Raw genomic sequence first — 14,833 nt, 5'->3', positions numbered from 1 at the left:
TTGGTTCCTCAACCACCATAATAAAAATTTTTTTTCACAACTGATTTGTAACAACATATGCTACACGAGAAGCATTTGTGAATCTACAGCCACTGCTCATTCTAACATATGTGTTTTTTTCATTACTCTCTATTACTTACGGGCTAGTGTGTGGTTAAGTCCTTGTCTCAGTGTTTCTCAACTGGGGACAATTTGGCAATGTCTGGAGATATTTTTGGTTGTCACAACTGGGGTGCTACTGACATCTACTGGGTATAGTCAGAGATGCTGCTAAATATCCTACAATGCATAGGACGCCCTCACCCCCAAGCACATACACAACAAAGGATTATCTTGCACAAAATGTTGATAGTGCAGAGGTTGAAAAATCCTGCTCTAAATTGTGAATCATCTTTAAGGCATTTAGTACTAAAGTCTACAGTCTGAGAATGAAACAGGAAGGAGTAAGATCAGGTTTTATCCTACTTTCGGTCCTATGGGAACTTTTAAGTTACAAGGCATTCCTATTGCCACGCTTCCTTTATAACAGCAATTTCCCTCCTTTTGGATATTTTGAACAGTAAGATTTAAAAAGGAAGGGATGGCAGGGGGATCTACACAGGATTGCCAACTTTCGATTCTGCAAAGAAGGAATATTAATAAAAAGCAATCGCAATATAAATATATAATCATTTTATAAAGGGGCATTTTAATATTTAAAAATGTAGGCAAGCCCAGCCGGTGTGGCTCAGTGGCTGAGCATCAACCTATGAAACAGAAGGTCACAGGTTCGATTCCAGTTCAGGGCACACGCCCGGGTTGTGGGCTTCATCCCAGTAAGGAACATGCAGCAGGCAACTGATCAATGATTCTCTATAATATTAATGTTTTTATCTCTCTCTCCCTCTCCTTTCCTCTCTGAAGTCAATAAAAATATAAAACTTTAAGAAAAAAATTATTTATAAATAAGTAAATAAATGTAGGAAGGAGGCCATTTCAAAGGCTAGCCCTTTAAGATGAAAATATTTTGTTTAATGAAAAACTTACTATTCTGTAATTCCATGCATTTTTCCTCAGACCAGCAAAACTTCTTCACAAACCAACAGGTTTCAAGGGGGTATTTGAGAGCCACTGCTCAATGGAAAGACAAGGCCAGACTGCCTGAGGATTGGTTCCTAACATATTGTGGACTATGCTCCCCAGGGTGGGGCGTGCAGGAGGCAGCCAATCAGTGATTCTCTCTCATCATTGATGTTTCTCTCTCTCTCTCTTCCTCCCTCAGTCCCCCCCTCCCTCTACCCTCCTCCCTCCTCTCTGAGCTCAATTAAAAAAAAATTTTTTTTAAGTTCCTTTTCTATGAACTAGGACCACTTCATTTCTTAAGGCTTCCTAGGTTATAAAATGCCACATGTCCAAGAATCTGTACAACTTGTCAAGGATATTTGGTATTTTTATCACGTAAGCATAAAATACATTTCTGTCCAGAAATTTGGGCTTTTCTTTTTCTGTCCAATTCAAGTTAGGATATATTTAGCTTTCCATTTTGGCAAACGTTAATTCCCTTTTGCTCTGCAATTCCATTTCCAAGAATCTTGTTCTAATCCAAGATACAGAAAAAAAGGTGCTCAGTAGAGCATTTATTTAAGAAAACTTGAAAACAATTTATTGTCTAAAAATAGAGGAACCATTAGGAAATTAATAAAATTTGAAAATTTTTAAGGTGTAAATTTACAATTACATACAGAGTCCTTATGATGTTAATGGATAAAGCAGGATACTAAACTATAAATGCAATATAATTGCTGGGGTTTTTTCTTAATTGCTGTTATTTTTTAATATGCAAGAAAATTGTTAGTAGAGCATCTAGATCAGAGGTCCTCAAACTACGGCCCGTGGGCCACATGCAAATACAAATATTGTATTTGCTCCCGTTTTGTTTTTTTACTTCAAAATAAGATGTGTGCATAGGAATTTGTTCATAGTTTTCTTTTAAACTATAGTCCAACCCTCCAAAGGTCTGAGGGACAGTGAACTGGCCCCCCGTTTAAAAAGTTTGAGGACCCCTGATCTAGATGATAGGGTGATTTTTCCTCCTTATTTTTCTATATTTTCTATAATGAATATGTTTATATAATGAGAATGTTTTATTTCTATGTCTAAAAAATGATATTTCAGAAATATTTTCTCTTTCTGGAGTCTCTGCTTCCTTACTCGAATATTTTTTTAACAATGCCATAACCACAATGTAGCTGTAACTCCCGTTTATTTAATGGATCTCTAGATCTTGCTACTGAAACCATTCTACAGAAAACATTGTTTGGTAAATGTTCCAATATAAACACAAACATTTTTTTTAAAGTATACTTACATAGCCGTTTCATGACTATAAAGAACTATCTGTGTTATACATATTACCTTATTGATACTTAACATTGCTTTAAAGGAGCCACACACCTCACAGCTAATGAATTCATACCTCAGGAAAAGCATATCATCTGAAAACAGGCCATTTATGACTCCACTTTCCTTCTCAAGAGCCAACATACTAATGTGAAGCTTCTTTGAATTCAAAAAGTCTAACATTAGCTTAATGATTTCGACCTCTTTTACATTCACTGTTTCTTCAGCCGTCATGTTGGTAGCCTAAATATTAAACAGAACAAAACAAAAATTAATCCTATTGCTTTATGTCCAAGTGTTACTGTCTGGAAAGTACACATAACAGGTTTCTTGGAAATATTTAGTTCAGATATTTTTAAGTGGAAATTGTAATACTTATCAAAACCAAGTAATTCTTTCAGGTGTAACAAAGGTATGACAATCATTTTTTAAGTCCTTATCTTTGAGAGATACACTTTGGAATCGTTATAGATTAACTGATATAAAGGCTGTGATTTGCTTCAAAATAATACAAGAAGGGAGTGGGAGGAGATAAAGATGAAGCAAGAATAATCATGACTATTGAAGCAGGGTAATGGGTAACGGAGGTTCATTTGCTATGGTTTGAATGTTTGTATCTCCCAAAATTCATATGTTGAAATCCTAACCCCCAAATTGATGGTTTTTGGAGGTGGGCCTAAGAGAGAATATTAGGTCATGAGGTCAGGGCTCTCATGACTGGGATTAGTGCCCTTATAAGAGACCCCAGAAATCTGGCTCAACCCTTCCACCTTATGAGGATGCAATGAGAAGTCAACAGTCAGCAAGCAGGAAGAGGGCCCTCATCAGAACCTGACCATACTTACCTTGGACTTTTAGCCTCCAAAACTGTGAGCAATAAATTTTCACTACTTATAAGCCACCAATCAATGGTTTCCTGTTATAGCAACCCAGATGGACTAGGGCAATATTATTCTTTCTATTCTTACACATGTTGAAAATTTGCCCTAATAAAAAATACTTTAAAAAGTTACTAATAAACCATGTTTAGCTATGTCATAAATACCTTGTCCTAGGTATTCATACTCATTCCATAAGCATTTATTGGCTTTTCTGTGATAGGCCCTATCCTGTACTCAGAAGACACTGGCCCTATCCTTAAGAAACTTATAGTCCAACAGCAACATGTAAAATATTGCACCCTGTATTTTAGAACCAAACAAAACAAGGCCTTGTTAAAATATGCAACTTTAAGTTATATTGGTACTATCAACCTAAACAATGATATTTTAACTCTCTAAAATCCCTTCTAGCCCTAGCTGGTTTGGCTCGGTGGATAGAGCATTGGCCTGCAGACTAAAGGGTCCCAGGTTTGATTCCGGTGAAAGGCACAGGCCCAGGTTGCAGGCTCAATTCCCAGTGGGGGGCATGCAGGAGGCAGCCAATCAATGATTCTCTCTCATCATTGATGTTTCTATCTCTCCCTCTTCCTTCCTCTCTGAAATCAATAAAAATATTTTTTAAATTAATTAATTAATTAAAATCCCTTCTAACTCTTATTACCTAATAGAGACCCAGTGCACGAATTCGTGCACCAGGGGGGTCCCTCAGCCTGGCCTGCAGGATCGGGCCTAAACCGGCTCTCCGACATCCCCCAAGGGGGTCCCAGATTGTGAAAGGGCGCAGGCCAGGCTGAGGGACCCCACTGGTGCCTGGGAGGGACACGGGAGGTTGGCCAGCTGGGGAGGGACCGTGGGAGGGCCCTAGGGAGTGTCCAGCCCATCACTCCAATCGGCAGGACCTCAGCAGCAAGCTAACCTAAAGGTTGGAGTGTCTGCCCCCTGGTGGTCAGTGCACATCATAGCGAGCAGTTGAGCAGCCTTAGCATATCATTAGCATATTACTCTTTGGTTGGTTGAACGGACAACCAGACACTTAGCATATTAGGCTTTTATTATATAGGATATAAGTTTATAGTGATACAACTGAGCACATTGGTCATGAATTCATAAAGATTTAGAACTAGGACGAATTCTGAAGATCATTAGGTCAAAATTCTCATTTTACATATGAGTTCACACAAGTTAAATGACCCAAGTTGTTACAGTTTTCAAATGTTAAGGCTCAGAGCAATACAAACAACCGCTTGAAGAAGACCAGCTACAAAGAAACATCCAGTGAAACAGACTGCAAGCACATCTTTCGCACAGGGCCAACTAACTGTAAGCAAGCTCACAGAAATGTAAACACATATATGTATGAGCAAGGTTATTTTTTTCAATTTGTTTAATATTTTTTCAATTTATTTCTTCATAATGTGAAGTGCAAATTCCTAGTAGACCAGAATGCTCACATCAGATGATGCTCTCCTACACAGAGAAGGTGGTAGGGTAAACAAGGGACAGTGCCTGGGAAGATAGTTATATGACTCAAATATTTAATGATGTCAGACCAAGCTAATCTCACACAGCCACCTCCACAATAAAGATACGCCTGCTTCGGGAAACAGACCAATCCCAACTCTCTCTCCCAGCAGCCAGCCACCTGATTCCTCATGCTTTGGGTTTCCCTTTGCTGTCTTCTGGGCTTACCTTCCTGCTCATAGACATTATCCAAAAGACAGTAAATTTAATGATATTTCCACTTGCTGAATTCTAATCATATTTCAGAACTGTCTCCCTGGGATTACTCCTAGAGCACAACGATTAGCAATTTGAGCATTCCCCAAACCTTCAGATAATTTTTCCTAGCAAAGGAATGACTTTCACTAATTAAACTCTCATAAAGAAATCATACCTCCCCACTGCATCTCTAAGTTCTTAAAGGGCACATGTACCAACAATACAACTTCGTGCAGAACTGAGACTACAATTTTCTGATGTTGTTCAATACGCACAATGATATTTAACATTTTATAGGCTACATATTATTCAACATTCAGTCTAAATTTGAGGTAACTCTGGAGCTACTATGAATTTATAGCAATACTTATATTTTAAATCATAACTACAAGTTTAATGCTGCCATCATTTTAGTCAATAAAACCTAAAAGAAATTCATTCTTACAAATACATATTTTACATTGAGTCTACATTTAAATTTTGAATAGATGCAGAAAACATATCCTAGTTAACCTAGAATTGGTCAGGGTTTTTAAAAATTAATTTTAAAAGACAAGGTTTAATTCAATACTCTGAAATTCCCAATAGAGATGTATTATATTTTAATCACTCAATCCATAATTTTAATTCTTATAAACTTCACTGTTGCTGTATACAATATAAAACATAGGCATGTGCTTGATGACTATATCTCAGAATTATTCTTTTCTAACCACCCTGTTACTGAAACATTTGAGTGGCTCCAAAATCCTAGCTATATGATTTAGAAATTAGATACTACACACACACACACACATACAGTAGTCCCTCCTTATCTGCAGGGAATACGTTCCAAGACCCTGAAGGGATGCCTGAAATCATGGATAATACTGAACTCTATATGTACTATGTTTTTTCCTATACATACATACCTTTTCACTTAAAGGAAGCACATTATGGCTCCTCTTTGGCATATCTAAATTGCCAGCAGCACCACTCTTGTGCTGTGGGGGCCATTATTAATTAAAATAAGGATTACCTGAACACAAGCACTGTGACACTGCAACAGTCAATCTGATAACCAAAACAGCTAATAAGTAGCCAGCGCATACAGTGAGTGTGGATAAAGGATGACTGGTGTCGGGGCAGGATGTAGCGGGACTGTGTGAGATTTCATCATGCTACTCAGAATAGTACACAATTTAACACTTATGAATGACTTAGTTCAAAATTTTCCATTTAATATTTTCAGACTGTGGTTGACTGCAGGTAACTGAAACCATGGATAAGGGGGCTACTGTGCATATTTTTAAAATAACATTTAATTCATAAACACTTTTAATCTCCTTAAATTATTAATCATTACAAAACCAAAATTTTTCTCTAATTCAGAGGAAAAGAACTCAAGAATAGCCCTAGCCAGTTTGGATAAAGCGTCAGCCTGTGGACTGAAGACTCCCAGGTTCAATTCCGGGCAAGGGCATATGCCTGGGTTGCGGGCTCAGTCTCCAGTAAAGGGCGTGCAGGAGGCAGCTGACCAATGATTCTCTCTCATCATTGATGTTTCTCTCTCTCTCCCTCTCCCTACCTCTCTGAAATAAATAAAAAAATATTTTTTAAAAAAGAACTTAATAATAAATGCTTCTTCCCGCCTCCTCAGGGAAGCTATAAATCAGTAAGAATTAACTAGCTTAGGAACAACTAAAATTATCTTTTTAAGTGAGATGGATAGCCAGCTGGCATGGCTCAGTGGTTGAGCAGCTACCTATGAACCAGGAGGTCATGGGTGATTCCTGGTCAGGGCATATGCTGGGGTTGTGGGCTCGATCCCCAGTGTGGAGGCGTGCAGTAGGCAGTCGATCAAAGATTCTCTCTCATCATTGATGTTTCTATCTCTCCCTCTCCCTTCCTCTCTGAAATCAGTAAAAACATATTAAAAATAAATAAAAATGAGATGTATATAGTACAAAATGTTAGTTATATTAACTTAAAATATAAAAAAAATCAATGAAGAAGTGTCTAAAGAAAAGTACAGAGTAGATTTCTAAAAGCCATTTAAAAAAAATAGAGCTCTGGCCCTTCAATCTAACTACGATTTAGTCAAAGTCAGCTCTGACAGCATCTTAGGTAGACCTGCCAGCTATGTTACACATGAACAATGACTCACCATTCAGAACTTATGTAGGGCCAAAACTATAGTGTATTCCACTAAAAATCCAAAGTAAAATGGGGGAAACTCAGAATGTTTTGGTATTTCCATATTAAATGACAGATTTGTCTGTAAAAATGTATCACAAAAACATTTTCCTTTAAGGAATACATTTTTACTTATATCCAATACCTGGACTGGGTAAGGTAAGGAAACAAGAATTTGTTTATTTGTTAATTTAAATTCCTTATTGTTTAAAGTATTACATATATCTTTTTCCCCCATTGACCTCTCTCCAGCTGCTCCCACCCAAGAGTTTTCTTTAATAATAAGCACATCTGGCCCTGACCAGTGTGGCTCAGTTGGTTGCCTCGTGCACTGAAAAGTCGCCAGTTCGATTCTTGGTCAGGGCACATACCCAGGTTCTGGGTTTGATCCCTGATCAGAGTATGGCGGGGGGGGGGGGGGGGGTTGATCTGAATAATAATAATAATAAGCACATCTGAAAACCAGCTGGAAGGTAGTTAATATTTCAGTACTTAAATAACAATTAATATCCGCACATTAATTTCATATGGACTCTCTATGTGTATTCACATTGATTCTTACCTTAGTGAAACAAGATTAGAAGAATGTATTAAGGAGGCAGAAATAAAATTATTTTTAGAAATCTAAGATTAAAGATAAAATGTTAACAATAAGAAAAAAAGATATACTGACAATAGAAATATACCAACTTCTATGTACCTTTCTATACATAGATATGGAAAAAGTTTTATAAAAAAACTAGAGGCCTGTTGCACGAAAAGATTCATGCAATAGGCCTTCCCTTCCCCTGGCTGCTGGCACCGGTTTTCCTCCAGCACCCGGGACCCAGGCCTTCGCTCCAGCCAGAGCCGCCTTCAGTCTTCGCTCCACGGCTTTGGGTCTACATATGCAAATTAACCGCCATCTTTGTTGGCAGTTAATTTGCATATCTCACTGATTAGCCAATGGGAGAAATGGTCAATTCCCATGTTTGTCTATTATTAGATAGGATATCAGTGGTAGCTTTCTAACCAATTATAAATAGATATGATTTAGATGTTCCTTTGCGATGAGATTACTTACTTATAATACACATTAAAAAGGAAGAAAAACATACAAAACTAAGAATCATTCTGAAGTATAAGATTAAAGAAATTGGGGTACAGCCACTATAAACTTTGTAGTTAAGAAAAAAGTGCTTAAGAAAGGCTCCATTAATCCACAACTCCATCCTACACAATAAAAAGCACTCCCTTTTAATTTCCAACTATTACAGGATGCCTAATACTGAACTATGGTGCTTTACAATTCCAGTTTGCAGGTAAAAATGTGGATAAGTAAATGAAGTCCCATGAAGCCACCGAAGGAAAAAAAATATCAAACTACAACATAGGACTACTTTAACTTTTCCTTTAAAAAATGAAAAAAGAAAGAAATCTGCTAGATCTCCTCTTAACAAAATAGCACTTCAAAAGCTTACGTTGCTGCCAGGTCATTTAATTGTAAATGTCCAACAGCCTAAAAGAACAGGCCCCATCAGCTGGGAAGGAGACCATCCCCGGACAGTCTTCAGGTGAGACCACAGCCCCTGTGGCAGCTTGGCTACAACCCCATGAGACCTTAAATCAGAGGCACCCCGCTGGTCTGTGCCCAGATTCCAGACCCTCAGAAACAGTGGTATTTGTTGTTTTAAGCCACTAATTTTAGGGAAAATTTGTTACAAACAATAGAGAATACGGAACTCCATTTTTTCCCCCAAGTAAGAATGTATTTTTTTCTAATATCGAACTGAAATCTACTTGTGACTTTCATCTAGTTATGTCTACAGGGTCAGCATAATACAAGTTTGTTATGTTAAAAACATACACATATTTAAATCTGACAATAATCCTGTTTATTCCCCTACTTCCTTCAACCATTTTTCCATAGCTTTCATGCCTGCCACCATTCCGGTCATTTCTCCTCTTAACATTTGTTAATCTCCCTCTTAAAACACCTCGCCCTGACTGGGTTGGCTCAGTGGATAGAGCATCGGCCTATGGACTGAAGGGTCTCGGGTTCGATTCCAGTCAAGGGCATGTACCTTGGTTGCGGGCACATCCCCAGTAGTGGGTGTGCAGGAGGCAGCTGATCGATGTTTCTCTCTCATCGATGTTTCTAACTCTCTATCCCTCTCCCTTCCTCTCTGTAAAAAATCAATAAAAATATATTTTTAAAAAAACATCTCAAATTGAACACAATATACCAGGTGTGGTCTGGTCAGCCACTGTATACGGTGAAAACAACACTTCCCATAATGTAGGCACTCTACAATGAACACAACTAAACAACAAAAATACAAAGAGTACCATTAAAGAATTACAAATGAAATGTAATGGTCTCCTGCTAAGAATGGGTTTAAAGGATTGTCAGTATCCTGAGATGCAGAGATGGGAAGGGAAAGGGTACTAACATTTATTGTGCATCTGCTATATCAGGCCCTGTGCTAAGTACTCCCCTATATTATCTATGTAATTCTTGCAGTTCTATCATTTCATTTTACAGATGATCACACTAATGCTCAGAAACATTAGGTACTTGTCTAAGGACACACAGCGGAAAGTACAGCAGCAAGAATGGACCAACAGGGTCTATCTGATCATAATCTTGTGACCTTTCCACTACAACATTGTGACATTTGCAGGGGTAAAAACAAGAAGACAGAGGGGTGGGAACGAGCAGGGAGACGTCAATGGGGGAAAAAAGGATTCATATGTGATACTTTAAACAATAAAGAATTAAAACAAAACAAAAACAAGAAGAAGAAGACATAATTAAGATTCAAGAAATCTTGAGCCTAATGTCAGTCAAAGTTTTAGAAATTGGGCCCTAACTGGTTTGGCTCAGTGGATAGAGCGTCGGACTGCGGACTGAAGGGTCCCAGGTTCGATTCCGGTCAAGGGCATATACCTTGGTTGTGGGCACATCCCCAGTGGGGAGTGTGCAGGAGGCAGCTAAATTGATGTTTCTCTCTCATCAATGTTTCTAACTCTCTATCCCTTTCTCTCTGTAAAAAATCAATAAAATATATTTAAAAAAAAAAAGTTTTAGAAATTGGAATTCAACTTCCTTCCTGTGCTATGTAGTGATTAACCATTCATTAGCTGAGTAAGTCTAAATCAATGCTTCTTAAATTTTTCTCCATAAGGGCTGAGGAAACTGAACACATCTTCAGAGAGCCCTTAAGCATGAAAATTTTTTGAAGCCTTTGAACTTTACCTTAGAAATTAGTGAGAAATTATCCATATTATCTTTTTGTTTTAACATAAAAACAATATATTTTGCCCAGCCAGAGTGGCTTTGGTTGAGCATTATCCTGTGCGCCAAAGGGTTGCCAGATTGATCCCAGATCTGTTTCTCTCTCACATCAATGTCCCCCTCCTCGTCCTCTCTCTACACGTCCTTGGGTGAGGATTTTAAATATATATTATGGCAATAATGTTGTTACTTATAAAAAAAAAAGAAACAATATATTTTATCCAAGTCTTCAAGTGAAATTGATGACAACTCCATCAAGTATGTGCCATGTGACCTGGCCACGGATTTATCATACTCATACACATAACAGCCTGTCTCTAACACTGCAAATACTCTTGTTTGAAAAGCATAGGTCAAGCAGGACAAAGTAAACCATTTCTCTATAAATCAAGAACCAATGACCCACACGGAGGATTGTTTAATACCAAATGAAACTCAAGTCACAGATATTTGCCACAGCCTTATTTGCTTAAATATGAGAACCTCCTACTGAAAGCAGGAACGCATCCCTGACCCACATATAGGGAGGAAACACCCTTTCCTCCATGTCAGCACAGTAATCCAGGACCTCTGCAGGGAGTACAACTGCACCTCCATAGTTCCCAGGAGCCTGTTAAGGCCACTGTAAGAAAGAAGGCCCTGGACCTGGAAATGCTAAACAGATCAAGCAGAGAATTGTTACGATCCTTGCCAATGCGCCACCCTATGAGAAGGTTATCGTAGGTGCCTTCCATTTTTCCAGAGTGCGTTCAAATACATTATTTTGTTCAACTTCAGAGCCTATTTCCGGACTAAAACACTAGCAGGTATTATCCCCATTTTACAGATCTAGAAATCAGAGTCAACAGGAGGGTAAGTAGCTCTTCCAAGATTGTAATCAGCAGCAGAGGGAAACTTAAATCCTGGCTGTCTGACTTCCAGCTTACTGATCTACTAAGGAAACCTGCATCTTTTCATACTTATTTTGAAGTGTTGCTCAAACTGCAGCGTATATCAAGCTGTCCATTCAGTAAGCAATTGATAAATTCCATTTCACAAACAGAAGAGGCTGAACACAATGATGTGAGTGGAACACAGGGTAATACCCCTATTCTCTATGATACATTCCTATTACTGACTTTAAAAAAAGGGGGGGGGGGCAGGAGAGACAGAACAGGGAAGGTGGAGGGTGGGAGATAAACAGTTTAAAACCCCTTCACACAAAAATTACATAATTAGTATACCTGAAACTGATATGATACGGTATGTCAACTGTAATTGAAAAAATTTTAAAAATCATATATAATGGCATCTAAATTCAAGGTGTTCTTTTAAAGCTAACAGTATACTGTTCTGCGTAATTTCTTGTCTTTTCCATCCCTGTATATTTTTTCTTTTCTGTGTGGAAGCAATCTACCCCCTAAAGCCTACGGTTCATTACAGCTTCCTTCTAAATGAGGCCTGGAGAATATGCCATATAAAGGAAAATGGGCCCTTAGGCATTGCTTCTCTCTAGTAAAATTTCAATGCAAACACATGCCAACACTGGAGACAGAAAAAAAAAAATCTACTTGGATTTACCGTGAAAAAAAATTTCTAGCGCATTAAGAACTACATGCTCATGTCTGTGCCATGAACTTCTTGAAGTATTCTATGAAGTCTGCAACAAAGGGAGGGAAGTGTTAGGATCACAACCTATGAATCTGGGTGGAACAAAGGCTTCTCCTTCATTATGCAGGGAAGCAAGTTGCCAAAAAAAAAAAAAAAAAAAAAGCTCGGCTCAGACTGCACGCGTGGTTGGTGAGCGAGTCTGGGTTCAGAGAATAAAAAAATCAGATGCTGGTCAAACGCCGCCGCCGCCGCCGGCCCCCGCCGCCGGCCCTTCGGCCAAGGCCTGGCCCCAGAGCCGCAGCCCCAGCCCCTCTCTCCAATACAGGGAACCAGATGAGCCCGGAGAGCCAGCGTGACAGCCTCCCGCGTCTCCCGGGCAGGCGCCCCCCGCCCAGGCTCCACCCCGTCCCCAATCCAGTCGCCGCCTTTCCTCGGACCCGCGTCCAGATCCCCAAAGGCCGCTCCCGTTGACTACCGATGTGAGGACGGCCAAACCCGGCCTCGCGGGGCTGCCCTCACCCCCAGATCCCCAGCTCCCCAGCTCCCCAGCTCCCCAGCCCCGCAGCTCCCCCTCCTCCCGGCCAAGGCGTGCCCACTTCTCCCGGGCTCGGCGAAGGGACGGCGAAGGGGCGAGGAAGGAAGAGTCCGCGCCGTCTGCCGCGCTCCCGCCTCTCGGCAGCAGCGAGGTGGGCACGACCCCGGCGGCCGCTCGGTGCTCAGGGGCCGGCAGAGCCAGGGCGCGGGCGTCTGTGCCCCCGGAGCCCGGCTGGCAGCGAGGGAAAGGTGTGTTCCGGAGTGGCGGCCTGGCATCGGCCCCGCCGTTCCCAGGTCCTCATCCCGCGGCGCGGGGGGCCTCTCCCACGACCCATCCCACCGGGTCAGCACCCAGCCCGCTCTAGACGACCCCCCCGCCCCCGCCCGCGACCGCCGCCCTGGGGGTCGCCAGGCTCGCAGCCCCGGCAGGTGGTGACAGGTGGCGACGGGTGACCATGGCAACGCGAGGTGTGCGGCGCGGCCCGAGCCTGCCTCCGCCTCCTGGAGTCACTCACCTGGGGGCGAGCCCGGGGAGGCGGCGGCGGCGAGAGCGGCGGGGTGGCCGGCGGCCGGGGCCCGAAGCGGCCGGCTCCGGGTGGGGCGGGAACGCAAGGGCGGCGGTCTCGGCTTGGCGTCGGTCCTCCCTCCGCCGCGCGTCAGCGCATCAGTCCGTCAGTCCGTCCTTCCTCCCGCGGCCCCTCCCAGCGCGGCGGCCCTCAGCCCAGCCTCCCGCAGACTGCGGTTGTCAAACGGTGCCGAGCCCGTCCCGACGCCGCCAGCCAATCGCCGCGCTTCCCCGAGGCGCCGCAGGACCCCGCCGCGTGGGGCGGCCAGGCAGGTGCCTGCGCGGAAAGGAGACTCGGGGCAGGACCCTCAGAGCCTGGCGAGGGGAGGACCCGCCTGGAACGACGGGCTCCGGGCCGGCGCTCCGAGGACTGGCTGGACCCGGAGGAAGGGCGGGAGTGGCGATGGCGGGAGACCCGCAGCCCCGACGCAGACCCCTGGCCGCCCGCGACCGTGGGTCCCGAAATAGCGCGCCAGGGTTGTTGTTCCCCAATGGAGTACTCTGCGCATTAGAATGGACTCTTAATATGCCTCCTGGATAAATTATGAATGCAGGTGAATGAAGTAAACCTGGCCTCCTACTGTTTTTCCAAGCCCCATCCGTCCTGAAAGTGCCAGCAGCTTATTCGCCCCTTTTTGATTTTGTGCTGACCTGCCTTGAAGGGGTAGTTTTTATCACCCCTTTGGGTGTAAGGTCCTGGGCAGCAAAACCTTACTACTTCCCACCCCTTCGGTGCAGTATGAGGGCACCCATTACCCAAACCTCGCTGCATGTGGGAGATCATCATCAGGACCAATCCAGAAGCGAAGCATGCAGGATTGATTCGTCTCAAGAATGAACTTTTATCGATAAGAACTCTTAGTTTCTCTTCTTCAAAACACTCTGGGTATTGCCTAGTTGTGTTCCCGGTTTGCAAACTCTAAGGCCCTTGAATGTCTATCATTTATTTCTAGCTAGAGCCTTCTGATTCATTTACACTCGGTGTGTAACTGGTATTCCACAAACAGGCATGATGCTCAAATGAACTGAATTAAGCATTCAAGTGGGTAAAACCATGTAGAACTAAGGAAGAATGCAGTGACACAAGCCTGCGATAGCCAAGAGTGACCTGGGGCCTCCCAAAGTGGGGGCAATGTGGTAAAAAGAGACTAGTAAGAATAAGCATCAAATTGGCCCTGGCTGGGCAGCTCAGTTAATTAGAGCATCACCCAGATATGCAAAGATTGCAGGTTCAATTCCCAGCCAGGGCATGCCAGAATCAACCAATGAATGCATAAATAAGTGGAACAACAAGTTGATGTTTCTCTCCCTGTCTCTTTCAAAACAATTTTTTTTTTTTAAGTAAGAATAAACATCAAAAACAGTTCTGGAAAAGCAGAATTTGATCCAATTCAAAAAGAAGTTCTAGCTTGACCAAAAAGTTTTAAGAAAAATATTTACAACCCTGGTCTGTGTTTCGGTTCGATCCCCAGCCTGGTCAGGGGAGTGTGTGTGAGGCAACCAATTGACGTGTCTCTCCCACATTGGTCTCTCTCTCTCTCTCTCTTTCTCTCTCCTCCTCCTCCTCCTCCCCCCCCCCCCTATCTCCCTTCCACTCTCTAAAAATCAATGGCAAATATCCTCAGGTGAGGATTAACAAAAAAAGAAAGTATTTCCAAATTCAAGGAAAACAATTACAAGCACAAAAGCTGAATTGTAAAACTTCCATTGTCT

General features: G+C 42.0%; 1 protein-coding gene across 6 annotated transcripts in view; it reads right to left on the bottom strand.

Moving 5' to 3' along the window:
• WDR47 (WD repeat domain 47) overlaps positions 1-13,322 on the bottom strand; it is a 35,728-nt gene extending 22,406 nt beyond the window's left edge. For 2 of the 6 annotated variants that reach the window (XM_059674898.1, XM_059674899.1), the window contains exons 1-2: positions 13,071-13,319; positions 2,456-2,622 (exon numbers count right to left, since the gene is read on the bottom strand). In XM_059674898.1, the coding sequence (XP_059530881.1) occupies positions 2,456-2,613 (158 nt within the window). In that variant the 5' untranslated portion in view covers positions 2,614-2,622; positions 13,071-13,319. Of the gene's footprint in view, positions 1-1,026; positions 1,261-2,455; positions 2,623-13,070 lie in introns of those variants that run through there. The other 4 variants (XM_059674900.1, XM_059674902.1, XM_059674903.1 and 1 more) reach the window with 3 other exon arrangements.
• Between the last annotated feature and the right edge of the window lie 1,511 nt (positions 13,323-14,833).

Source organism: Myotis daubentonii, chromosome 18 (assembly GCF_963259705.1).
Source record: "Myotis daubentonii chromosome 18, mMyoDau2.1, whole genome shotgun sequence".
Classification (NCBI taxonomy): Eukaryota; Metazoa; Chordata; class Mammalia; order Chiroptera; family Vespertilionidae; genus Myotis; species Myotis daubentonii.
The sequence above is the reverse complement of the archived record's forward strand: the minus strand, read 5'-3'. Positions and strand labels throughout refer to the sequence as shown.